We start from the raw sequence: 25,696 nt of genomic DNA, 5'->3' as shown, positions 1-25,696 counted from the left end.
ACACATAAAGTAGTTTTTTAACTATAATATTGGATTCTCTGCTTGCAAAGTATGCAACTATAATATTGGATTATCTCCTTGCAAAGTATGCAGAGAAATATAGTCACATCATTTTTTTACCTGCTCAATTTTTTTATTTCGAGTATTGAGCTGGTGATAAAAAGTTCCAGAAAATTAACCATCACAATCCATTAATTTCATTATTGTCGTGCTAATGATGCTTACTAATTTGTATTGAAGGCTCAAAACATGTCTCTTTTGAAAAACCGGAATCCTGTGAACTGGTATGATGTGTATATATATCGATATTGATATTATATATTTTCTTTACTACTTCGATTTACTATTTGTGTTCTGTAATCATGCTCGCATTCTTTTAGATCGATGCAGCTTTTTTTTTGTGACTTATGTGGGAAGAAACCTTCAATACGTTCCAAACAAAGCTCCATCCCCGGACCTCAGTGCATAACTGGTGAATTCTCATCCATGAAGTTTTATTTTGGCACAAATCTCATATGACTCGGTTCTAAAGTATTTTATGCGATTACTGTAGATCGGGCCCTGGTGTTTGTCCGAAGTGTTTTCAGAAACCAAGATGTGTGCCTGTGTTGTATCTTGACCTGCATTATGTTTAATTACAATCAGTCATGTCAAATTGAGTCTCATTCCCTCTTGTAGTTATTTTAGTTAGTATTAGAGAAAGTCATGTGAAGGGATCATGTCATGTGCTATGTATCCCAAACACCCGATACGACATTGATGTCTACACACAAACACCGATAATAATTTGAGAAAATAGTAGTGGTTATACGCAATGCAACCACACGTGTCAAGATTCCATAATCATTAATTTTTGGATTGGTGTTATTCTCGTGATGATTGTCTATCAAAACTTGTACTGAGCAATGAAGAGGTTTATGAATGGAAAATGTTAACCGGTGCCCCGGGGCACTGGTTGAGGAAGTAAATGTAGAAGCTTTTGTATTGAAAATTGTGTAATCAAGGCTTCAAAAGTCAAAAAAGTGTTTTTTTATTTAATTTTTCTTTTTTTAGATACCTTAACCAGTGCCCCGGGGCACCGGTTAACACAACCCTTTATAAAATTAAGAGCTCAACTCATCTCACTGACTTAACTACCAATAATTGTAATTAAAAAAATTGTATTGATGTCTTTGTAAAATGACTTCGGTTTGAGGTATTTTGTTTGTATAAGCTTAACTGAGATATATAATTTAATTTATTTATTTTCTATGACCAGAAAACCACAGGTGAAATAACCAAATCAATATTTCGCATAACTCAAAATCTACAAAACAATGGAAAGATTGGAGGAAGTCATCTTCAAGCAGTTTTTTAAGGACAAAAATTAATGGTTAATAATTAATAATTATGTAAGCGGACCAGGGTTTGAATCGACCTTCTAGTAAGCTTACCAAGCGAGCTACTAACTTGAGATACCGGGATATTGCATTATAGAGGTCAGGATTCGATCATGAATTCTCCACTTATTCGCGGTGAAATTTTACTAGACTATTTGACAAATAAAAAAGTATAAAGCCATAAATAAACTGGTACTCCCTTACTCGTCATAGAAATTCCATTGAATTCTTTAGTCAAACAGTGAGACATCTAAATTCTAAAGGCCTATGGGTGGTCAAACAAATATCCTTTCCCACTACTCCTATAAAAAGGTAGGGAGGGAGTAGTAATTTTATTCTCTGAATTCAGTTGGCAATATTTGTGGAGGTTTACTCCGGTAATTTAAACTTGTATTCTCCACATAGCTGTCGGCGGTTACATTTGTTTGTTTTGATTCCTATTTCAACGACAAAAAACTTGGACAGTTACATTAGGTTACACCGAAATTGTGCATCTGCACCCTTTCAAATCTTGCCTCTATAGCCTCTCGCGTGTTTTTGACCTATCTCCATATTTCAAACTTGGAAATGGCTTTACCTTCCTCCTCCAAGTCCAAATTAACCATGAGGCTTATCATTGACACAAAGAAGGAGAAAGTTCTCTTTGCTGAAACATCAAAACCTGCAGTAGATATTCTTCTCCACATGTCAACCTTGCCTTTGGGTACTGTCGTAAAGCTCTTAGGAAAAAATCGAATGGTGGGTAGCATAGGCAACTTGTATCAAAGTGTCGAAGACCTTGATGAGGCATACATGCATCCAGGACAATCCAAAGATCATCTCTTAAATCCAACTGCTTCTATCTCTTCAAATGAATTCCGTAATCTTTTTCCCAGGACCGACAACAATGACATATCATCAAACTCCGACTATATTCTTGTCGCCGATAAGGATAAGGATGAGGAGGAGGTGGATGAAGAGGACGAGGATGAGGACGACTACGAGGACAAAAAAAAGGAGGAGGAAAATTGTTGTGTAATTAACTCTACGAATGCTGAAGAGAACAAATCGATTAAGAATGGGTTTGTGGAAGATGTTTTTAAATATTTGGTGATGGATGATTTAGTTATTCAGCCCATTACTTCAGTGATTGATATACTTCTAAAGTTCAATATGCATCATCTTACCATAAAAGAAATGGTGATTGAACTGGGGGTGGATGAGGTAAGTATATTTTGTCACTTTTATAAAAAAAATTGTGTGTTTGATAATTTCTGCTCTGCACTTTAATTTTCAAAATATTATTCTAATTACTGTTTAACGTGCTAGTTTTTGACATTTGCAATGTTGTATTTGTATTTTATTTTTTTTAATAGGGTATGAAGTTGCTCAAGGCTTCTCTGGAATCAAAAATGGTCTTGACAAGTGTTTTCGTCAAGAAGGAATATTGATATGTGAATAGTTTTGAGTTAAAGTATGACATTCTGTTTTTGTTTGATCTTGCTTGCAACAATTTTTGCTTCGTTTTGAATAAAGAATTTCGCTGAACTTTATAAATTTTCATGCAAATTCTACATCTAATGCGATATCCTAATCATAAGTGAAAAGTGAATATACCACTGAACTATATAAATTTTCACGAAATTTATTAAAAATTTAATCTTAGTTAGGAAATTAATACAGTTCATTGCAAATCGTATGTGAATCGTTTGAGTTAAAGGATGCCATATTTTTTACATGCATACATTTTGTTTTTGTCTTAGCCTGCTTGCAATAATTTCTGCTCCGTTATGAATGAATAATTTCGACAAACTATCCCCAATATTTTGTAAGCATTTGTTCTAAATCTACTGTGATTTCCAAATCATAAGTGAACGTATCACTGAACTTTATAGTTTTTCATGAAATTTGTTGAAACGTTAATCTTAGTTAGAAAACTAATAAAGTCCATACCAAAATCAAGAATTTGTGGACATTTTTTGGCAGAAATACAGTCTAGACGATGAGATCATATAGATACCGATATCTAGACATTGTAGTAGCATGGATATTTAGCCTTAGTTTTGTTTGAAGCATGCTTCTTTGAAGTGCATTGGGCCATTTCTGTAGAATGCTTATATCTTTGTTATGAACTAAAAATGCTCAATCATGTTATATTTGCATCTTTTTTTTACTACAATTATATTGGCGTTTCATCCCATGTATATCTCATAATACTAATTCCAATAGGAGTAGCTACTGGAACTCTCTATCAAGAGCTTACATTGCTTATGTTAAATTTGAAATAGATATGGGTGTATAACTTGATTTTGGTAAGTTTAGGTGACAAATCGTAACTATCATACTTGGGGTAAGAATAGAGTTGGTGGTTACAAATGTTGTAATGGTTCAATATTGGGTAAATTTTCTGTATATTTCTAAAGTTTTAGTGTCTCATATTTTTAAGTGAAAATTATAGAAAGACATTTTTTTAAAAACTAGTTTTGACTTGATTTTAGCACATATTTGACAGTGTTATCTCCTCTTAAATTGGAGAAGGTTAATTATCAAAAGATTGACCGTGTTCCATTATTTATTTATTTTAGTTAAAAGGAAAATTAAAATAAATAAAAAAAAGAGACAGTATAAAGATCGGGGGACATGAAACCTGACCCAGGTACAACCTAAAATAGGATATAGACATAGTGGATCAACCCTAATCTATCATAACAAAAATCCACTAATCATGACGCAACCCAGTGAACCCGCATACCGGCACGAAACCAGTTTACAAAAAAATATGAGAAGTAAACCTCTGCCAATAACAGTTAGAGTTTAAAAACTTTGAATGGATCGATCGACAACAACTCTCTGAACAAAGCAGCAAGCGTAAAAGCTCTTTCGAGCATCAAATACGAGAGTATAGGCAAACAACTTGAAACCTGCCGATCTCAACAGACATGGAAACATCAGAGAGGCGAAGCAGACATGCAACCAAACACAACGACATTCAAACATACACGTAAGAACTCAGATCGATTGATGATTCCAATACGTTAGTAACGAGACCCTTTCTGGTAAACAGAACCATACCCTTTTGGGTTTTTGAAACCAAATCAAGGCCAAAGGTCTTCAACCACTGGGTCTCTGATCACGAACAAAAAACAAAAAAACATGCCAAATGCCGACGAAGAACATCCAGTTACACACACCACCAACAACCCAAACAAACACCAACCACCAGACACGGCAGCTCCACCTACCAACCAACCTTCGACGCGAACAAGAACCAGCAGCAAAAGAAGGCGCACCAACCCAAACCCAATTGTCGAAGACCCACAAAAACAAACATCACAAAACCAACTACATAACACCACCAGTGGTCCAACCACTAGAACAACACCGAAGGCACAACGACAACAACGCTGCCACCAACCTCTGGTCAGCAGCAACACCATCTATCTACAAACAAAACCGCAACAAGTACAAACAATACAAATAAACCAACCTTCAATCCGCAACAGACTCACCAAACTAGAATCATGAATCCAAAAAGCTTCTCGCGAACCCAAAACTACACCGACCCCAGATCCACAAAAACGTTTCAAAGAAACATAAACCCAGGAAGAGGAGAGCATGAACACAAAGGTTTCGAAGACGGATCAAAGGAGTGGCCGCAGCGGCGCGCGGCGACTCAACCGGTGTACAACCATAAGGGCAAACACACCACCACCCACTAGTGCTACATCTTGAAAAATGAACTTTGGAGGTCAATTTCGTATCAAGTCTCGATATGTTCGCAGATACTCCATCCGGTCGTATTTATAAGGAGAAAACAACTTTTTAAGCTCATTGAATAGCTAATATATCCGGTCTATATACATTTTTTTTGAAGGAATATCCGGTCTATATACATATAGATTAGATACATTAGTTATTTAATGAACCTAAAAATATGATTTTTGCTTATACATATGATTGGAGGGAGTATGTGGTTTTAACCGTGTTCCATTATGCTAAGCTAACGAATATCCTTTAATTTCTCATTTGACTCGTCGTTATTAACATGCATTTTCCACATTTTTTTTCTAACGGTATTTTAGTGTTTTGACCGTGCAATGTTCGTGTGATTAATATCATGTGCATCATTATCAAATTAATATATTCCGTTCTACCTTTAGAGTGTTTTATCCGCTAAAATACATGGGATTGAACTGAAAAGTTTGTTTTGTACATACATGGGATTGAACTGAAAAGTTTGTTTTGTACGCTGTTTGATTTAGAAATTGGTTATAAGATTGGACAAACCAAGTAGCAAATTAATGACAGAAAAAACATAAATTTTTGTCTCTAGCTAAATTGTCACAACTTTTTTGTCTAGAATGCAAACTATAAAAAAAATACTAAAATACCTTTTTAATTTTTCAATAAAAATATACTCCCTCTGTTCCTTTATATGTGTCGCTTTTGCACATTTTGCTACAACCAATGCATAGCATAATTAGCTCTCTTTTTCCTTTTCTACCCTTATATCTTTAGTGTAACTTTTCCTTGGTACTCCAAATGCATGGCTCACTTTTTTGACAAAAGCATTGGAAGCCCAAAAGCTCTCTTTTTCACTACATAATTAGCTCTCTTTTTCTTCATGCAATTAATGTGGCAGATTTAGTAATTGAGAGGTTAGGGGTATAATTGACATATTACACTCTTAAACTCTTAAAGTGACACTTATTTAGGAACAAATTTTTTTAACAAATGTGACAGTTAAAAAGGAACGGAGGGAGTATTATCTATCTATCTAATACAGTTATGTCTTGTTTTTTTTTTTTGACACCGTATCCGTATTTGTATTATTTGGTCCGCTTCTTATTGTTTTTCAAATCAAACACACAACTAAAATGTACCGGAGGAGTAAACAGGTAATGTAGTAATATAGTCCAAAATTGGAAAACGTTTTTGAAAACAGTACTTCCTCCGTTTTAAAATGAGTGTCACTTTAGCAAAAATAATTTGTTACAAAATGAATGTCATTTTCACTTTTCAATGTATTATTAATTACTTTTTTTCAATAATACTCTTAATTATTATTACCCACACAACTTCCAAAGTATCATTTTGTTCTTTAATTTATAATGATGGCAAATGCACCAATAGCTAACGAGGCTATTTTAGTAAAAATATCATATCTTTGGACAACATTATTTCATTCCTTAATATATGTGCAATTGACTAAAGCAACATTCATTTTGAAACTGTAGTACTAATAGCTTGACCTAGGCTCATAATGACACTAAAGATTTGCCACAACTATAAGCCAATGAACATTCAATTACTTTTACCGTGGTCTAATATTATAGACAATGATTATCAAGTATCGCTCGTTACACCTATGTTATCATACCATGAATTGTTGCAAAAAATCCTATGAGCCGCGTGCTACGAATAGAGCAACCTAAATTGGATAACCCATGTGTTGCTGCAGTGAAGATATTATTGTGTTCATTGCAGCCAAATGGAAGAACTACAACCAAATAGATTTTCGAAACTATAGTACTCCCTCTGTTCCTTTTTAATTGTCACATTTTGATTTTTTACACAAACCAAGACAACAAATACTTTTACTACTTTTGATACAATAATTTATCTTTTTCCTATAATAACCTTAATCATTTAATACTTCATTTCATACATTTCTCTCTCTGCAATAAATATATAGGGGTAATATAGGTAAAGCCACATTTAATGATACTTTGAACTTTGAAAACGACATTTAATTAGAAACAAAAATTTTATGCAAAAGTGACAATTATAAAGGAACGGAGGGAGTACATAATTGCATAGATTATACTACATTTTACGGTGCATGTAATCAAAAACTCTAGTAGTACTACTCTGCACTGAGTGAGTGCTTTTATTGGCTAAACTAACTGAGTAAAGATTTTAGATAGATCTTCCACTCTTTAATTAATTATTTGTGCAACAGCCACACGCAACTCTTTGGGTTAATGTGTCTATAAAATGAATATGGCCTTATAGTATTGCTTCTAATAACTTTCAACTCCAATATGGCTTCTTCTTCTTCTACCACCAAAGTGTCACTGAAACTTCTTATAGATACAAAGAATGAGAAAGTTCTCTTTGCTGAAGCTTCAAAATCTGTAATAGACTTTCTGTTCAATTTGCTATGCTTGCCAATTGGCACCGTGGTTAAGCTCCTAAGCACAAATGGAATGGTTGGTAGTTTAGGAAATCTGTATGAGAGTGTTGAAAACCTCAACCAGAATTACATGCAACCAAACCAAACTAAAGAGGTTCTATTAAACCCAAGAGCTGACAGCTCTTCCACTGAAATCGCAGGATTCCTCACCCAGAACAATGTCAATGACGAGGAAGAGGAAGGAATTAAGTTTTACATGTGCCCATATAAATGTAATTTTGCGGCGGTATATGAGCCTGGCCAGGTTGGTACTTGTGGGCACTCTATGAACCGTGAAGTACGTTGTATTGGAAAAAGGAAGGTTGATGAAAAGAGAGCTTGCAATATTAAGAGCGGGTTTGTGAAAGATGTTATTACCAATGTTTTACAAATCGAGAGTTTACCTCAACTCGTTTTACCTAGGTAAACTCGAATCGTAAACTCGACTCGTAAACTCGTACGAGTTTACCTAAAATTGAAATTTTATATAATTCATTATACGCATGACATTGGTAAGCTTATATAATATTGTAAAAAGATCAATATTGCAAAATATGACTTAATTATAAATGCAAAGTATACCAAAAATTGGTATACTAACTTAGTATCAAAATAAAAAAGTTAGCACACTAAAGCATAAGTTTTATAAGTCTTTAACATAACCTAATTTATGTTCCTTTCAAGTCCACCACCATTACCATCCTCAGAAGCCATGGTTGTGAACCTAGAAAACAAAACATAACCTAATTTAAATAACAAACTTTAACAAGCTTCTGATATTAACAAACAGTAATCAGTTATTTAGAAAAAGTGAAAAACACTACAAGCAGTAGCACAATAACACCGCTATTTAGAAAAAATGCACATTCACCAATTCATGAGATGCCTAAACCAGTAATAGTGTAACACACTAACACCGCTATTTAGAAGAAAAAAAAATGCAATCTATGATTCTATGTTAATACTTAATAGAAATAGAAACAGAAATAGAAACCTGATGATTAAAAAGATGCCTTTTGAAGCTTTGATGATAAAAGAAACAATAAAGGAAAGGAAAAAGAGAGTCTGAATTTTAAGTACCTTTTGAAGTTTGAAATCGGAGTTACAAGTTACAACGGTTGGAATCGGAATTTCTTTGTTTTCCACCGGAAACCTAAGGTTTCAATCGCCGCTTCCCTGTGTTCTTGAGGACTGAGAAAATTATATGAGACTTTCACTTCAGTAGTAGGTTGAAACGTGTTGTAGAAATGTTTCATTTGGGCTTGATAATAATGGGCCAAACAAATGGGCCATTTTAAAAAAAAAAAAATGGATTAAACTCGTAAAAACGGTAAACTCGCCCGATTTTACACGAGTTTACTCCGAGTTAACTCGGTCAAACTCGTCAAACTTTCCGATTTTACCAGAAATCGAGTTTACCTCCGAGTTAACACGTTTTGGGCACCTAAACACGTAAACTCGGTAAACTCGCCGAGTTGACACGCGATTTGTAAAACAGTGGTTATTACTTTTATGGTAATGGATAATTTGGTCATTCAACCCATGTCAACGATTTCTAGCATCACATTGTTGAACAAGTTCAATGTCAAAGAGATTGGCACTTTGGAAGAAAAGGTTGTTGAGATGGGAATGGATGAGGTAAATTAAAAACAAACTAAGTCGTGTGTAAATATTTCTGATTTGTACTTCAATTTTATCTAGTTTGTCTTATTTACTTTTTTTTTTTTTTTGTGTGTTTTGTGACAGGGTATCAAGTTGCTAAAGGCTTCTTTGCAATCCAAGATGGTCTTGACAAGTGTTTTTCTCAAGAAGGAAAATTGATATGCAAGGAAATAATGTGTCATGTATCAAATTTAATGTTATGAAGCTAGCTACCTGAGAACATGAGATTTTGGTTTTTTTTCTTCTTCTAGTTTATTACTAGCACTCCTACTGCTTAAAAATGTGCTTGCAATGCTGTCTTATTGATTTGTGCATGATCAATTCGATATTATTGTACTATTTCTGCTTTCAATGCAAGCTTCATTATACTAGTACTAACTGGAATTTCATCGATATATATAGTCTTGAACTTAAATTTCTAACAAAAAACATAATTATATTTACATCAACTAGTTTCATTTAATTTTCTTATTGTTATTAAAAAAAATGAGTATTTGCTTTTTAAAACTATCGACTATGGTGTACTTTCACAACTTTCCCCCTTTGATCCATCCATCTATGGGTTTAAAATCTTTTACGGGAAAAATCACGCAAGTTTCCAAATATGTGTTTTGTTTGGATCAAATCTTGTCACTTACAAATTCATATACCAGCTGAATCACACTTAATGGTTTGAAAAAAGAGAAAAAAAAAATGTTTGGTTTCATTTTCCAATTTCTGATTTGTTCTTCCACATTCCAATTTCTAATCTCTTAAAAAAAAAATTGCAACAACTAGTTTGATCTGTCATCCAGAGTGAATCATTGCAACAACGCAAATTTACAACAAACATTGCACACCATGAAAAAAATATAGAGAAAGTACAGTGCGTAGACATTACTTTAAAAAGGAGGATTCAATTTCAAAGAAATGTTTGTTACAATTATTGTGGCAATGTACCGTAAAGACGACTTTATCCCATATTGCAATGGGTAAAACCCTTAAGTAGTGTAACTTAAAGGTCTCTTTACAATTATTAAGAGACCTTCGAATGATATGGCACGTATCCAATTAAACTTCTCAGTGGGTTTCACTTCTTTCCCCTTCCACATTCCCATAACTCTCATTACTAAGTGGAGCTATTATTTGTTAGTGGTCTTCCATTTTCATTATTCATGTATCTATTTGTAAGGTCCTACAAATTTGTTTTATGTATTCATAATTATTTTATTCTATTTATGTTTAAGAATATTTTATCTCCACTCTTTTCGATAAAATAATTCTAGTATCATATGATCTTACTTAAGCAAAGAAACTCTACCTTAATCCTTTATACTACCTAGTTTCGGGGACGAAACTATTTTAAGGGAGTGATAATGTAACATCCCTAATTTTCATCAGCTATATTTTCATGTTTCTCTATGTATATATGTCCATTTTAAAATCACTAACTACTATTTTAAGTAATTATACGAGTACATATGTACTAGTTATTATTGTGATATTTTTAGGTCCTAGTTTATTGATGAATGTGTATATTTATATTTTTAATTACTCCTAGCCGTTGTCTCACTTTAATTAATTATTTTATAGATAGTTATATTAATGCATCAGTAAGTGACGAGTTTTTCCTTACATGCTTGCTATGAAGTGATGATTGTATACACATTTATTTGATTTAGTGATTTCTTTAAGTATTGATATCATAATTATTTATTTTTCTATTCTATCTATCCTCTAAAATTAGTTGTATTTTCATGTGACTATTTTGAAGAATAATATTTTATTTATAATTGAATAAAATAAAGAGAAGAAAAGAAATTAGGTGTGAGTGTGCTTGGATTAGCTAGGTATTTCAATAACAAAACAAAAGAAAAATAGTGGCATGTGCTTTATGACTTAGTCTCAAGGACTAAATCAACCATTCTCCTCCCACGTTCTACATAAAACCAGCAACTCCCTCCTAAAGAAATGGAATATTGGGATAAGATCATGAGGTATGCTGCCGTATGCCAAGTAACCCACTCCACACCCAACCTCTCCTTAATTTCTATTAACTATTAATATACATACATGTTGTATCGATTCCAAACCAAAATTCGGTGCACATCTTAACTCTCTTTTCTAAGACAATTCAGCCTACTGCAATCAAGGAAATAGAAATCCATTTGAATTCTCTCACCCTACAATTAAGTACCGATTTTCTCATCTTTTCCTTCAACTATTTATCATTCACGTGAAAGAGGGTTAAGAGAACACTAGTTTTCATACTTTTGCAAATATCACAAAGAACCCATTGCCAACATTGATACAAGCTTTACCCTCATCCCCTATTTAGCAATCGGCCTTCCTAAGGCTACGTGCACACTATTTTGTGTGAAATCTTAAGATTGTTTCTTGGACCCGTGAGAACACTATGTGGCTCAGAGCGCATGTTAGGAAGGAAAGCTTTCATGGAGTAATGATCGGTGTGCCTTGATTTAGAGTTGTTCGATTAGGAAGGAAAGCTTTTGAGGTAAGGGCTCTAGTCTTGACCATGATCTAAATGAAAATGATAGGTTATGATGTTGAATTTGATATGCTTCTTGATTCGATGGTTGAGTGAAAAGATTTATTATGTTTTATTAATTTTCTTGTAGTTGATAATTATAAGAATTGATGAGTTGCAATTTTGTTAAAGTATGTGTTTTGATGAATGTGTAAATATTGATGATTGCTTATTTGTGAAATGAAAAATGTTGTTGAGTTAAAATGATTCTATGTGGTGTATGTGAGTTAGAGGCTGTGTGCAAGTTTATTATTTTATGTGGTTTAAGTGTCAAAGAATAAATAAAGAAAGAGTGCATAGCATGCATATCATTGCATTTGATGGATTCTTAAGTGCCAAATGGTGCGATTCAATGAAATATTAAGTGCCAAAAAGGGCGATTATCAAGTGCCAAATGGGGCGATTCAATGGAATATTAAGTGCCAAAAAGGGCGATTATTATATTATTTTATCAAGTGCCAAATGGGGCGATTCAATGGATTTTTAAGTGCCAAATGGGGCGATTAATATTATTTCAATGGACTTTAAGAGCCAAATGGGGCGATTATTATTATATGCCAAATGGGGCGATTCTTTATTATATGCCAAATGGGGCGATTAAAACTGTTATGCCAATTGGGGCGATATATCCGGATCATTGTCTATTTGCATTTCATGCATCTGCATCGACGTCTTGAGTCTTGTGTTTGTTCTTATTATATTTTTGAGTGATGAATATTTTAAACTAAAAAGAAATGATTTTAGCACAATTCCTTGATGATGGTTGTATACTCTTATTTGATGTTATAATTTATTGTTGATTTTATTTCATGGGTGTTGAAGACTAACCCTTACAATCAACATTTTAGGTACCAAAGAAGAGATGATATGTGTGCTTGATGTTTCGCTTGAAGCGTGTACGCGGGGAAACAAATTTGGGTTTTTGAATTGTAATTAAATTAGTTTAACTATTTTGTTAGGTTCTAGTTAGGAATTTATTATGCATGACTATTGTAAAAAAAAAAGGATATGTTCTAAAAGAAAGAAATAGACGTAATGTCTTGGATCAAAAATCCAGGACGTTACACTATTTGTCTTATAGATATGACGCACATTTTTTATTGTAAAGTGTACACACTTATAATAAAGAGAATAATACAAATATCATACTTTTTCCTTCCCTCTTCCCTCTTTCTCTTTTTCATCTCTATTCTTCTGATATAATATTATGGTTTTGATTAATTTCTTAACACTAAAAAGTAATTATATTAATGTATTAAAACAATAAATTAGATCTTGGTAAAAAAAAACAATAAATTAGGCTTGACAAAAAAAATATATTAGAACAACTAATATTGCTATTATTTTTCATATGAAAGATCAATTTCAAACTTTAAATAATTGAACATTAACTAATTGATGAATATGTGTTGGATTTTATTTATGAATGATATGTGATGAGTTTGACAATTTTGTTAAGTAAAATAAGAGTTGAGATCCTCTTCATTTATGATCCTCTCAATTTCTTTCATTTGAAGAGATAAAGACACCAAAAAATTTGAATAAAATCAAAAATAATTAATGATGTTGGAACACACTTAATAGTAGGACTCACTATCTATTTTATGTGTCTATCTTTCTCCAAATTGCATTCTCTATTTATTTTACCAAATGGAGAGGATTCTAACTCGTAAAATGAGAGGTCCCTCTACCCTCGGTCAATTAGTTATTTAATTGTTGTTCCCATTAGACAGCTAACAATGTGACTGAAAACATAGACGATTTTTTTTTTGAAGAAGCTAAAATGGATTAAATTACTAAAAGCCTGAAGATGTCAGCACAAAGAGTGCCAAAACCCCAGCTGAAAGAGTCAATTACAAGTAATAACAAAACTGGGAACCAAAACAGGATCAAAAAATAAAGTTACCCTGTTACAAAAATATTCCCAAGCAAGGTAAATGATTCAAACCACCACGAATGGTAGGAGAAAACAAAACTATGATGATTCGCTTTCAGCCACCAGTAAAATTGAAGCTTAACTTTATCTACCAATTGATTAAACGAAGCTTCGTTTTGGTGAAAGCTCTGAGCATTCCTTTCAAGCCAAATCACCCATACACAAGATAGTCAAATAAGATTAAGAGCTGAGTGTTTGCTATTAGAAAAACCGCTAAAGGTACCAAATTGATATAAATGGTCTGGCACATTTTCAGGAAACACTATGTTGTAACCAAGCCAGTGGGAAATTCCAAACCAATGTTTGCCAAAAAGATAAAGAGAGAGGAATAAGTGTTTTGCATCTTCTATCATACCGCATCCACCCACGCATAACTGAGCATTCAGATGTAAAATGTGTCTTTTGATTAGATAGTCCGTTCTTGGTAATCTATCACGTAACAAGCGCCAAGCGAAGAGACTGATTTTCAGGGGCACTTCCTTGTTCCAAATTTCAGTCAAGTGAGTAACCGCCAAGTTGTTACTCGTTGATGTCAATAAATGGTTATAAGCACTTGTGACTTTATAACTGCCGGAGGCATACAAGTGCCAAATCCACCTGTCAAGATGAGTAGGCTGCAAAACAATATTAGATAAAATATCACAACATTCCCGCACCTTCTCCTCCTCCCAGGCTAACAAACGACGTTGCCACTGTCAAGCTTCACCCTCAACCATCCACCTAAAAGAATACATTTCAGCCACCGTTGCCATTTTATTAGTAGCAAGATCAAAAAGGCAACTGAAACTATTCTTCAAAACTAACCCGTCAATCCAAGGATCCCACCAAAATAAAGTTTGGGCACCATCTCCTACCTCCCGCCCAACATCATCATCAAACCACCGCCCACCTCCCACACCAGCTCCATTTTTAACATTTATGAAATTATTCCACCAAACAGAGTGAAACCTCCACTCCTCGGCGATTTTACCTCATACCTCGCCGTATCTGGCTGATAGAACTCTATACCATAAACTCCTATTTTCAACCCGCATCCGCCAACACCATTTACCAAGTAAAAAAAAACATAGGAATTAAATTTAGGAATGAAAAACATAGACGATTAACTCTAATAGGAATGAAAAAGCTTTGCAGAATTAAAGTTAGGGAAAAGTTAGCGAGTGGCTAACACTTTTTAAGACCTTAAATAGTAACTTTTTATAAATGTATGTGTAATTAATACATTGGAAATCGAAATATTTAACTTTTTTTTAGAATCCTTAAAGAGTGCTCCGGGACACTTGTTAACAAGACCCTTAAAGTTAATCTAACAATCGTGTTAAACCTTAACTAAGCGATCTTGATCGTATAAACTATCATTCAAAATGAATCAAGCAATTATAGTTCAAATAATCTCAAATCATATTTCAAAATATTAATGAATGGAAAGAGCATAACGATTTTTTTTTTGCAGTGTTCAGTGTTCAAACCTCAGACCTTACATATATTATGCATTGTCCTTACTAACTGAGTTAATTTTACAGGGAATTTGATATGATATGAATCAATAGCTGAAACGAATTTACAAACATAAATTAAAAAAGATTGATGAAAGATTGACAAAATATAGTAGCTTATAGTGGTTTTAAAGCTTATAATTTTTTTAATATAGTTTTTTAAGATCATTTTCCCATGACCTTATAGTTTTTTTTAATATATAGTAGCTTATAACTATCATTTTCTCTTTCAATTTTACATACGTTATCTTAATTAAAAATAAATAAATACTTATTAAGTAAACATACTATTTTTGTATTTTGTTTTATATTTATAAGCTACTTCAACAATTAATTATATCTAACATTATAATTCCGGACGGTGGATTATCCACTAGTATAAACTAGTCTATAAGCTATTGGCTAGTCAGTCTTCTTTGTATGACCCTCCCCAGAGAAGGAGGGTGTATCAATCTAGACCTTTCCACTGAAAATGAAGATTTACAACGAAATTTACTCAATTGTCCTTAAGTTTTTATTTAAACGGAATTAAATTTTTTTTGGGTGATTTTAAACTGAATTGATGATACCATATTCATTGCAATGGCCTGCTGGCTTTCCACATTCGAAGCTCATATATAGTAATAATAGGAAGTTATTTTCTATTGTTCTTCCTTCCCCTATTTAATTTATTCTGCAATTATGCTCAACTCTTTCAATTTGCCTATAAATGAATAGCCTCTCCTATTTCTTCCACCAAAGTATGTATGAAGATTAATAACAACATGGCTTCTTCTTCCACGAAAGTGTCCATGAAGCTTCTTATCGACACAAAGAATCAGAAAGTTCTCTTTGCTGAAGCTTCAAAAGCTGTTGTAGACTTTCTTTTCAACTTGCTATGCTTGCCAATTGGCACTGTTGTGAAGCTGCTAAGCGCGAATGGCATGGTTGGTAGCTTAGGGAATCTGTATGAGAGTGTTGAAAACCTCAATCAGAATTGCATGCTACCAGAACAAACGAAGGATGTTCTCTTAAACCCAAGAGCTCAAAGCTCGTCAACTGAAATCGCGGGATTCCTTACTCAGAACAATGCCAATGACGACGCAGGAACTAAATTATACATGTGCCCAAATAGATGTTTTTATGTGACGTATGATAAAACAACTCGATGCCCTATCCATACTGGGACTTATATGAACTATGACGTAACTGTTGTCGGAAATAGGGTTGCTGAAAACAAAGTTTCCAATATTAAGGGTGGGTTTGTGAAAGATGTCATAACTTTCATGGTTATGGATGATTTGGTGATTCAACCCATGTCAACCATATCTAGCATCACACTGCTCAACAAGTTCAATGTGAAAGAGATCGGTACCCTGCAAGAGACTGTGGTTGAGATGGGGATGGATGAGGTTAGTATATATTCAATGTGTAAATAAACTTAGTCTTGTCTAAAATTTCTGATTTGTATTTTTAGATTTATATGCTTTTTTTGTGCTATTTTGTAACAGGGAATCAAGTTGCTGAAGGCTTCTCTGCAATCCAAGATGGTCTTGACAAGTGTTTTTCTCAAGAAGCAAAATTGATATGAGAGGAATAACAAGACAGATCTTTTAATTCATCTTCAAAATGTTAAGTAGATAAAATAATGGGGATTTTTGTTTTTTGTTTTTGTTCTGTAGTTTGTGATGCTACATTTGCTTGTGGTGCTTTCTACTTGGTTTTGAATAAAAATTCCATGAACTATCATCCCTAATCTTGTTCTATCTTCAATTCAGACTTGAATTATAAATTATCACAAACCATGGTGTATTCTCACAAACCACGACTTTTGAAATGAGTTATTGGTAGGATGATCCATTCCATATATCAAAAGTACCAGCCACATCATGGAATCGATTCTTATTAACGCAAAAGCTACTCTTACCTGCTTCAAATAAAAACAAGTTTGGAGTTAAAATCACATCAAGAAATAGAAAGCCAAACATATGGATTTGGCTGTAAAATTGAGTCTAGCACTTTAAACTCACGTTTGATCTTTTCAAACACCAAACCGTACAGTGATTTTGTTTGGTTGTAGGTCAAATTAAAATTGGACGTGAAATTGATTGTTGAAGAAGCTACTACATTGCAGCTTTCCTGTTGATTGCAACATCAAAAATAATTACAACGTCACTGTAGGCGTGAGTTTAGGTAGGCAAGGAAGAAAGTTAAGAATTGAAGAATTAATGAGTCAAGCCATTCTCTCCATCTATGATAGCATTTATTCCTCTCCTCATTGCTGAGAGTTTCTCTTGCTCCGAATTAAATTATTGAATAAATTATCAATGCTGTGGCCGCGGGAGCGGGACTTTATACATTCCAATTTCCAATCTCTTAGTAATAAATACCAAGTTACTAACTTTTACAATTTTCTATATATCTTCCACTAATTTCATTTATACGAATCTGATTTCATTTATACGAATCTGTCTATAAATGAATACTAGCCTCTCTTTTACAACATTATCTTTCAATATGGCTTTTCTTCAACAAGTGACCCTTAAGCTTATGGTTGACACAAAGCAAAACAAAGTTATATTTGCTGAAGCATCAAAAGCTGCCATAGACGCTCTCTTAAACATGTTTCACTTATCTTTTGGTACTGTTGTAAGACTCATGAGCAACAACGACATGCATTTGTTTGACAGCTTAGGAAATCTGTATCATACTATTACTACTGTCCAAAACCTCAACCAGAATTATGTCCTCTTCAATCCAACCATTCCAAATGAAGATTACAATCGAGGAACCTCGTTTTACATGTGTCTGAATGGATGCACGTATGGTATGACATCGTGTGATCAATGTTCACGACCTATGAACCGTGACCAAACATGTCATGTTGCTATGAAAGATCAAAATGTAACTTTCATGTTGATGGATGATTTAGTCATTCATCCCTTCTCGCCAATTTCAATTATTACGTTACTTAACATGTTCGATTTCAAACAAGTCCATAACTTGCAAGAAATGGTGGTTGAATTTGGGATGAATGAGGTACGATAATTTGTTCTATTGTAATTTGTGCGTATAAAAATAGAAATTTATGTTTGCACTTTTGTTTTCTAATATCATTTGTAGTATCTCATTTATTCAATTCGATTTTTTTCTTTCTAATAGTGTGTTGAGTACTTGAGTTGCTAAAGACTTCGTTGCAGTCAAAGATTGTTTTGACAAGTGTTTTTATCAAGAACAAGAATAAGAAGAACTTCACTATGATACGAAAAATTTGGTATTTTCCTTTTGTAGTGGCCTTTCAGTTTGCAACTCACTTAGGAAATGCTCTGTTTGGAGACCAAATCCGAGTCTTATAACAACTTAGAAACTTTTTTTTTGACAAACTTAGAAACTGCATGCTTAGTACATATGCTCTACTTTTTGTTTTCTTATTACAATGTTCTAACTTTTGTTTTCTTATTTAAATTTGAAATGTGATACAATTCAAGCAGTCTTTTGCCCTGAGCATAGGAAAACTAGTTGGGAGCTAGAAGTAAGTTATATTTCGAAGGAAATTGATTCAGTCATTCAGTCTGTGTCACTGTGTCAACCATTGCTGAACAGGACTAGTGTCAATGATTTTTTTGGTGTCGACTCTCTAGTAGTTTCTGGAGAAACGGTCATGATAATTTGAATTCAATTAGTTGTCTCACCTAGAAATCGAACTCAAGAGTGATTCGTCTTTTAAGTGAATCTCATTAATTACTTGAATTCAATCAATTAGTTGTCCTGTGTCAAAGTTAAGGAACCTTAACTCTTATATACGAAAATTTATGTTTGGATTATTCTGTGTTATTAAAATGTATATTTTGCTCTTTCATTTTCTAAATATTTTAGCAATAAATTGGTTAATTGATAATTTTTTTATAGGTAACCAATCTGCTTCTGACTTTTCTGCAATCAAAAGTGGTATTGGCAGATGATTATCTGAGAAACAGTACATGGGATCCAAAGGAGTCGTGTTGTCTTTTCTTATCATGTACTAGTTCTATCTAAATGGCTAGAATAACAATTTTGGTCTAAGACTAGTTTGTGCTACATGACTACATCATAATTTTCGCTATAGGGATATCAATGAACTAAGCCCTATTGTATTCTACTTCCTCCATTGCTCAAAGCTTCTTAGTTGTATTCATATTTTGATGAAAGCCTATATGAACCAGCCTAATATTGCAAACTTGAATTCTGATACATGATAACACTGTGAATTGTGAATGAGAATTGAACAAAAAATTTGGGAGAAAAATATTATCTTTTAAATGTGGAAATTGATTTACATATAAGGGATTCAAACGGACATTAGTACGTGCACTTATTTATACTAGTACATAGACTTCACTTGGTTACTTGCTATGCAAGCAATCCAACTAGCGGTTTCTACAAACTATTAAAACTGCCTAACTAACTCAAATGAATTAACAAACTCTAACAAACACAACTCGATGTACTGCTTTGTCCGCAGGCACAGCCATTGTGCTCTTGAGTCTTCTCCAAGTCTAGAATATACTATTCCTCTTGCTCGAACACTAAGGCTTTGTTTGGGAGTTTGGAGAGGAGGGGACGGAAGGGCTTTCAGGGATGAGAAATATAGGGAAAATTGAAAAATCTTTCACATTTTTTGAAATTGTATTTTTTTTATAGTGATAAATTGATGCTTATGACTAATATATTTATAATTTTAAAAATATTATAACAACATAAATTAAATTTAAACAATTCATGAAAACTCTCCCAAACCCCCCTACAACCCTCCTCCAATACAATTTTTTAGTTCCCCAAATAAGAAGGGTTTTATATTTTGAAGAAAAATAAATCCCTCAAAGCCCTCTCTTGCCAATGTCATCTATTTCTTTTACTTGCTCCTTCCTTTTTTCCAAACCCTCCTCTCCCTTCCCCTCCAAGCTCGCAAACAAAGCCTATGAGTAGTAGTGAATTACATTATATCGTAGATAAGGATGTTGCAAAAAAATAATTAGGAAAGTTGTTAAAATTAAAGTAGAACTTTCACTGACAATGGTTTATGAAAGATGGTGACTAATTTCACTGTTATGGATAACAAAATTTCATGCCATGGCTCCTGGGTATGTTATTTGCGGGAAGTATATGAGCTGTGAAGGACATGATATCAGAAATAGAAAGGTTACTGAAAAAAGAGTTTCAATAAGAATGATTTTGTGAAAGATGAATTAAACTTTCTTGGTGATGGATGTTTCTCATCCACACCCCATATCAACTACATCTAGTACCGTTACATTATATCAGAATACTATCATATACTTACTTATATCTAATCTTTGTTAACATTGCTAATGACTTTGCAAACCCTAAACCTAAATGGTTTTGGCTCCAAACAAGGGAGGTTGTTGGATCTCATCATTTGGCTAAGCATGCGTCTCATCATTTGATCTAATCTGAGTCAAACTTTCAAATTTGATGTATATTTCCTATGCACCGAATTCCAATAGCTTATAGTGTAATGTGCTAATGGGAGACTCTAGAAAAATGAGCATTTATTGATTGATACTTTCAACACAACTAATTCATTTGTATTGGAACACACACCGGTTTCAATTTTTTTTAGTGAAATCAGAATCACTTACTCTTCTCTCTCATTTTCTCTTCACTGTTGCTTTTCTCTCTCACACTCTCTCAGTCGCTGTTCATCAACAAAAAACTCACCCTCATTCTTCATCGAATCATTCTTCATGTCAATCTAATAATGACAGTTACGACATCGTGTTTCTCTGTCACCTCTGAAATCCAAATCAAATTGACAAAAACTTCGCTGCCACCAACCTTACGCTGCAATCTTCTTCCAAACCAAGCTTCAAAACCCTGTGTTATGTTGTTTGTCATGACAACACATCGATTTTGTTGATCAAATGTAATTAATTTGTTTTAATTTTAATTTTTTTTCCTTCCAAAATAAACAATTTAGGTTTGGTTATGTTTCATTTACATTAACATTAATCTAACGTTGTTGAAAATTCTTCCTTTGGTTGGAGTTTTTTATTTTGTAATTATAATTTTTTACGTGTCAACTATATTGAGGGTTTGCAAGGGGTGTGACTAATAGATGGTAGATAAAACTAGCATGGGTTGTGTGCTCAATGCTGCTCTGATGTAGGGGTCTTGATGGGCGAAGCAGTTTGATGCTCATGGATGATGGCTGGTTGTAGTCTTTTAGGTTTTTGTGCACTACAGGCTCGAAAGTTGTTTCAACTCTGGTGATACCTAAAGTCACTTTATTTTTATTGTTTTTATTTAATTTAATTTAACTTGAGGATTGGAGAATAGAATTGGCTGCTATACTATTTGGTAGTTAAGGAATTATATGGTTATGATAATGTTCATTTTAGTATGTTTTGATATTGATAGTCTAGAAACGTTCAACACTAAACTTTGATTTCTTCCTCATATTGCTTGGGAAGAGAAGCGAAAACATCTTTAATGGCCAAAAACACTAAAAAGAGCAATACTCAATTTGTTATCGAGGTACTGATTTCACTACTATTTGTTTATTGATATCTGCAGACAAATTCTTTATGAATCTTCGTATACTACTCATAGTTCATCTCTTTTTCCTCTCATTGCCCAATTTAGTATTCTTAATTATTTTTCCTGGTTTTTAATTATGAGCTATATGCACTTTTTTATCTTTCATATTATGTAAATTTCAGGGCCGTCCTTGAGGGGGTGCAAACAGCTCTACTGAGCTGGGCCTCCAAATTTTGGGGGCCCAATTTTTTTTTTTTTGGTATACTGCATACAAAAACATAATATATAGAAATAGCGCGACAAAAACTTCATAACTCTTCTCTCGTCCCAGCGGTATAAGCGAGCGTTGCCATGTGAGGGTCAGGGGTTCAACACCCAGGATTCCCTTTTTTCTTTTTTAAATTTCCTGTTTCTTTTTGATTAATTTTTCTTTTCCTTTTCTTCTTCTTACTCCTTTGATTGATTTTTCTTTACATTTTCTTAGTTTTTCTTCTTTGATTAATTTTTCTATCCAGTTTTTCTCTTTTCCTTTTTTTTCTTTTATTAATTTTTATCCTGTTTCTTTTTGATTAATTTTTCATTTCCTTTTCTTCTTCTTACTTCTTTGATTGATTTTTCTTTACATTTTCTTAGTTTTTCTTCTTTGATTAATTTTTCTATCCAGTTTTTCTCTTTTCCTTTTTTTTCTCCTTTTCTTCTTCTTACTCCTTTGATTGATTTTTCTTTACATTTTCTTAGTTTTTCTTCTTTGATTAATTTTTCTATCCAGTTTTTCTCTTTTCCTTTTTTTTCTTTTATTAATTTTTATCCTGTTTCTTTTTGATTAATTTTTCTTTTCCTTTTCTTCTTCTTACTTCTTTGATTGATTTTTCTTTACATTTTCTTAGTTTTTCTTCTTTGATTAATTTTTCTATCCAGTTTTTCTCTTTTCCTTTTTTTTCTTTTATTAATTTTTATCCTGTTTCTTTTTGATTAATTTTTCTTTTCCTTTTCTTCTTCTTACTTCTTTGATTGATTTTTCTTTACATTTTCTTAGTTTTTCTTCTTTGATTAATTTTTCTATCCAGTTTTTCTCTTTTCCTTTTTTTTCTTTTATTAATTTTTATCCTGTTTCTTTTTGATTAATTTTTCTTTTCCTTTTCTTCTTCTTACTTCTTTGATTGATTTTTCTTTACATTTTCTTAGTTTTTCTTCTTTGATTAATTTTTCTATCCAGTTTTTCTCTTTTCCTTTTTTTTCTTTTATTAATTTTTTTAATTTGAGTCTCGTCTATCCTCAATACTCTATTTTTTTTGGTTAAATCTCAATACTCTATTCAATTCAACCAAATTCTCCTTAACATATTAGATTCTATATTTACAAATAAAAACACAATATATTTTTTTCTTAGAGCATTAATTGTAATTTTTCGTCAATACTTATCGTATAAAATAGTAAAGCTCTAATTCTCTAACAACAAACATCATAATTTTTTTTAAAGAACAAACATTATAATTATTCTCTCAAATAAAACATTATAAACCTTTTATTTTTACATGTGTGCAAATTAACTAGGGAAATTAACAGCCTAGAAGATTGATAAAGATATTAGCTTGAAGTTGTATTTTTATTTTTACGGATCTTATTTTCAATTTAAATAGATGATTGCTCTTTTAAAAAAATTACATTTTTATTTTATTAGGGGCCTATTTTTGATTGAGAGCCGAGCCTCCAAATATATAGGGACGGCCCTGGTAAATTTATATGTTTCTCCCTACAATGAATAGGCGTTGATACCATTTAACTTAAAGCCTTTTTACATCTGGATTTTTAGCTTTGCTGTATTGAAGCATGTAACTTACATCCAGGCTCTGTTGTTCTTTGGCAGGGCCTTTGTTGTGTTTTTTATTTGCATTTTAAATTGAGAGTTGGTGGATTTTCGTTACACGACCAACAATCAAGTGGTTTCATATGCTTTACTTAGCTTAAAAGGTTGTTTGTATATGTTTGTTTTCACTTAAATATGATTCTAATTTTCCTTTTTTGATTTTCTTGACAGCATCGTTTTCTATTACTAACCTTATATGTTAATAACATTTTTCTTCTCAAACTAACATATCAAAATGATGATGGTCAAATCATTAAATTTTATGATTTTGAATGCATTGTATTAAACCTAAGCAGGAGTTGTCTTGGCTTGGATTTTGTCAATCCTCATTGCCTGCTGAAGACAGAGTTAACTTTTGTTGATTACCTGGGGTATATCTGGAAATGTTGGTCAAAATTCAGTGGCGATAAGGACGTGTCATGCATTATTTATGGGCAGTGGATCAATATTTTCCAGGCACATAAGTTCAATGAAGGTACATTAGTTAAGTTTGGTCTGACAGATGTTGCCAACAATAAGATAATATACATTCGGCAGCCTCCGATGTTGGTTCTCCATACAAAACTGTGTTTATCAGTCATTCTCGGTTCAAGTGGTCCTGTTTATCAAATTGAGCATTATTTCTAAAAGAATTGAGGATGTTGTGATGCTATCTATGTTTTCTTAATGTCATTTTAATGTAGTGCATTTTAATATGTATTTTTTAGACATGTAATTCACTTTTGGATGCACTTTTGGATTATGTTGCTATCTTGCTTTGTTCTACTATGCTATGTTTATCTTTTGTCCATCAATTTGAACTTTATGGGCTACTGTCCCATTTGGTGAACACAATTGGCATGCTTTTTAATTGAAAAACTACATTGAGATTACTTAATTTAATTTGTCTTAATTTCCTGTTTATTGTCTTATTTGTCTTTATACAGTCTATATGTATCCAAGTTTTCTTAGTTTTCAATTTAGTAAATATAAGTCTTGATTGAAAATGGCTGATGATATTATACTTTTGCTTGGATTGTATGGGCTAAAAAAAATGTCCAGATTTTACCCTCAACCGAGTATAGTATAAGCCGCATTGCTTATACCATATCGTTAACTTGATATGTAAGCTACCTTAATTGATAATGTATCAATGTATTTAACTGTATATTTGCTTTAAACTCAATTTCTATCAAGAAAAAAGGCATAAGGATCTTATACTATATTTTAGTGGGAATAACAGAATTTTCTTCCTTGACCTCATCTTAATCACTCCTCTTCTTAATAACAGAAGTTTAGGGTCTGTACTATAGAGTGTGCCTGACTAATTGATTTTTTCCATTCAAATGACACTATTGCAAGCTCTCTATTGTTGTTATAGATTGAAGAATAGTAGAGGTTCCATAGTCATTACATATTAAAAAATTGAATGAGAGTAATTGACATGAGAAAAGAAATTTATTGTAAAAATTTGACTTGGCCCTTTGTGAATAATGGGAAAAGATTTCTTTTGTATTAAATTAAATGTATTAATAACAAGATTCATAAATTGACGAAAAAGTAATTGTTTACCTTTTATAAATAGAACCAAAAAAATAGAACGGAAATATTAATAGTTAAAAAACAATAGCGCTTCAACTCTAATAGACATGTGCGATAGAACGGATGACAATGTGAATCGTTTTCTTATCTAATAATGGATCATATTGCAATATATTAGCTTCTCCATTGTTTATGACCCGGGCGGTAGCACGGGTAAAAGTTTTAGTTCTTGGTAATGTCCAAAAGATTGATACTTTGCATGAAAAGGTTGCGGAGATGGGAATGGATGAGATAAGAATAACTGATTTGTGCATATCAATTTCAAATTTTCATTTTATTCTTTAGATTTTCATGCCATTTTTGCATTTTTGTGAACATGGAATCAAGTTGCTTAAGGCTTTTCTGCAATCAAATGGTCTTCACAAGTATTTTCTTCAAGAACAAGACGAATAAATTTATGTGATAATTATATAGTTTTGATATTTTATTTATCTTCAAAATGCAAGGAAACTGAAGTTTTTTCTTTTATTGGTACTCAATTTTCTTACATTTTGAAGAACTACTATAATCCCTATATGCTGTACTTTTTCTACTAAGATGGATTTGAAAAAAAATAGTGCCACTACACCATAATTAAA

The 25,696-nt window shown here is 32.6% G+C and overlaps 4 protein-coding genes across 4 annotated transcripts; all 4 read left to right on the top strand.

The window, feature by feature from the left end:
- The first annotated feature begins 1,772 nt into the window (after positions 1-1,772).
- On the top strand, positions 1,773-2,915 carry LOC146959375 (uncharacterized). Its single transcript, XM_085736564.1, has 2 exons — positions 1,773-2,582; positions 2,735-2,915. Exons 1-2 carry the CDS (start codon positions 1,947-1,949, stop codon positions 2,807-2,809), a joined length of 711 nt encoding a protein of 236 aa, XP_085592690.1. The 5' UTR covers positions 1,773-1,946; the 3' UTR covers positions 2,810-2,915.
- Positions 2,916-7,376: 4,461 nt separating this feature from the next.
- LOC146959374 (uncharacterized) lies at positions 7,377-9,573 on the top strand. Its single transcript, XM_085740921.1, has 3 exons — positions 7,377-7,903; positions 9,034-9,171; positions 9,280-9,573. The coding sequence occupies exons 1-3, from the start codon at positions 7,403-7,405 to the stop codon at positions 9,352-9,354; spliced, it is 714 nt and encodes a 237-aa protein (XP_085597047.1). The 5' UTR covers positions 7,377-7,402; the 3' UTR covers positions 9,355-9,573.
- A 6,345-nt stretch (positions 9,574-15,918) lies between these two features.
- LOC146959373 (uncharacterized) lies at positions 15,919-16,847 on the top strand. Its single transcript, XM_085736515.1, has 2 exons — positions 15,919-16,545; positions 16,645-16,847. The coding sequence occupies exons 1-2, from the start codon at positions 15,919-15,921 to the stop codon at positions 16,717-16,719; spliced, it is 702 nt and encodes a 233-aa protein (XP_085592641.1). The 3' UTR covers positions 16,720-16,847.
- An 803-nt stretch (positions 16,848-17,650) lies between these two features.
- LOC146959372 (uncharacterized) lies at positions 17,651-18,181 on the top strand. The gene has a single exon (XM_085753631.1). The coding sequence runs from the start codon at positions 17,651-17,653 to the stop codon at positions 18,179-18,181; it is 531 nt and encodes a 176-aa protein (XP_085609757.1).
- Positions 18,182-25,696: the final 7,515 nt, after the last annotated feature.

This window comes from Medicago sativa, chromosome 1 (assembly GCF_051527215.1).
Source record: "Medicago sativa cultivar Bolivia chromosome 1, Bolivia_mono, whole genome shotgun sequence".
In the NCBI taxonomy this organism is placed as follows: Eukaryota; Viridiplantae; Streptophyta; class Magnoliopsida; order Fabales; family Fabaceae; genus Medicago; species Medicago sativa.
Note: the sequence above shows the minus strand (reverse complement) of the source record. Positions and strands in the feature narration are given on the sequence as shown.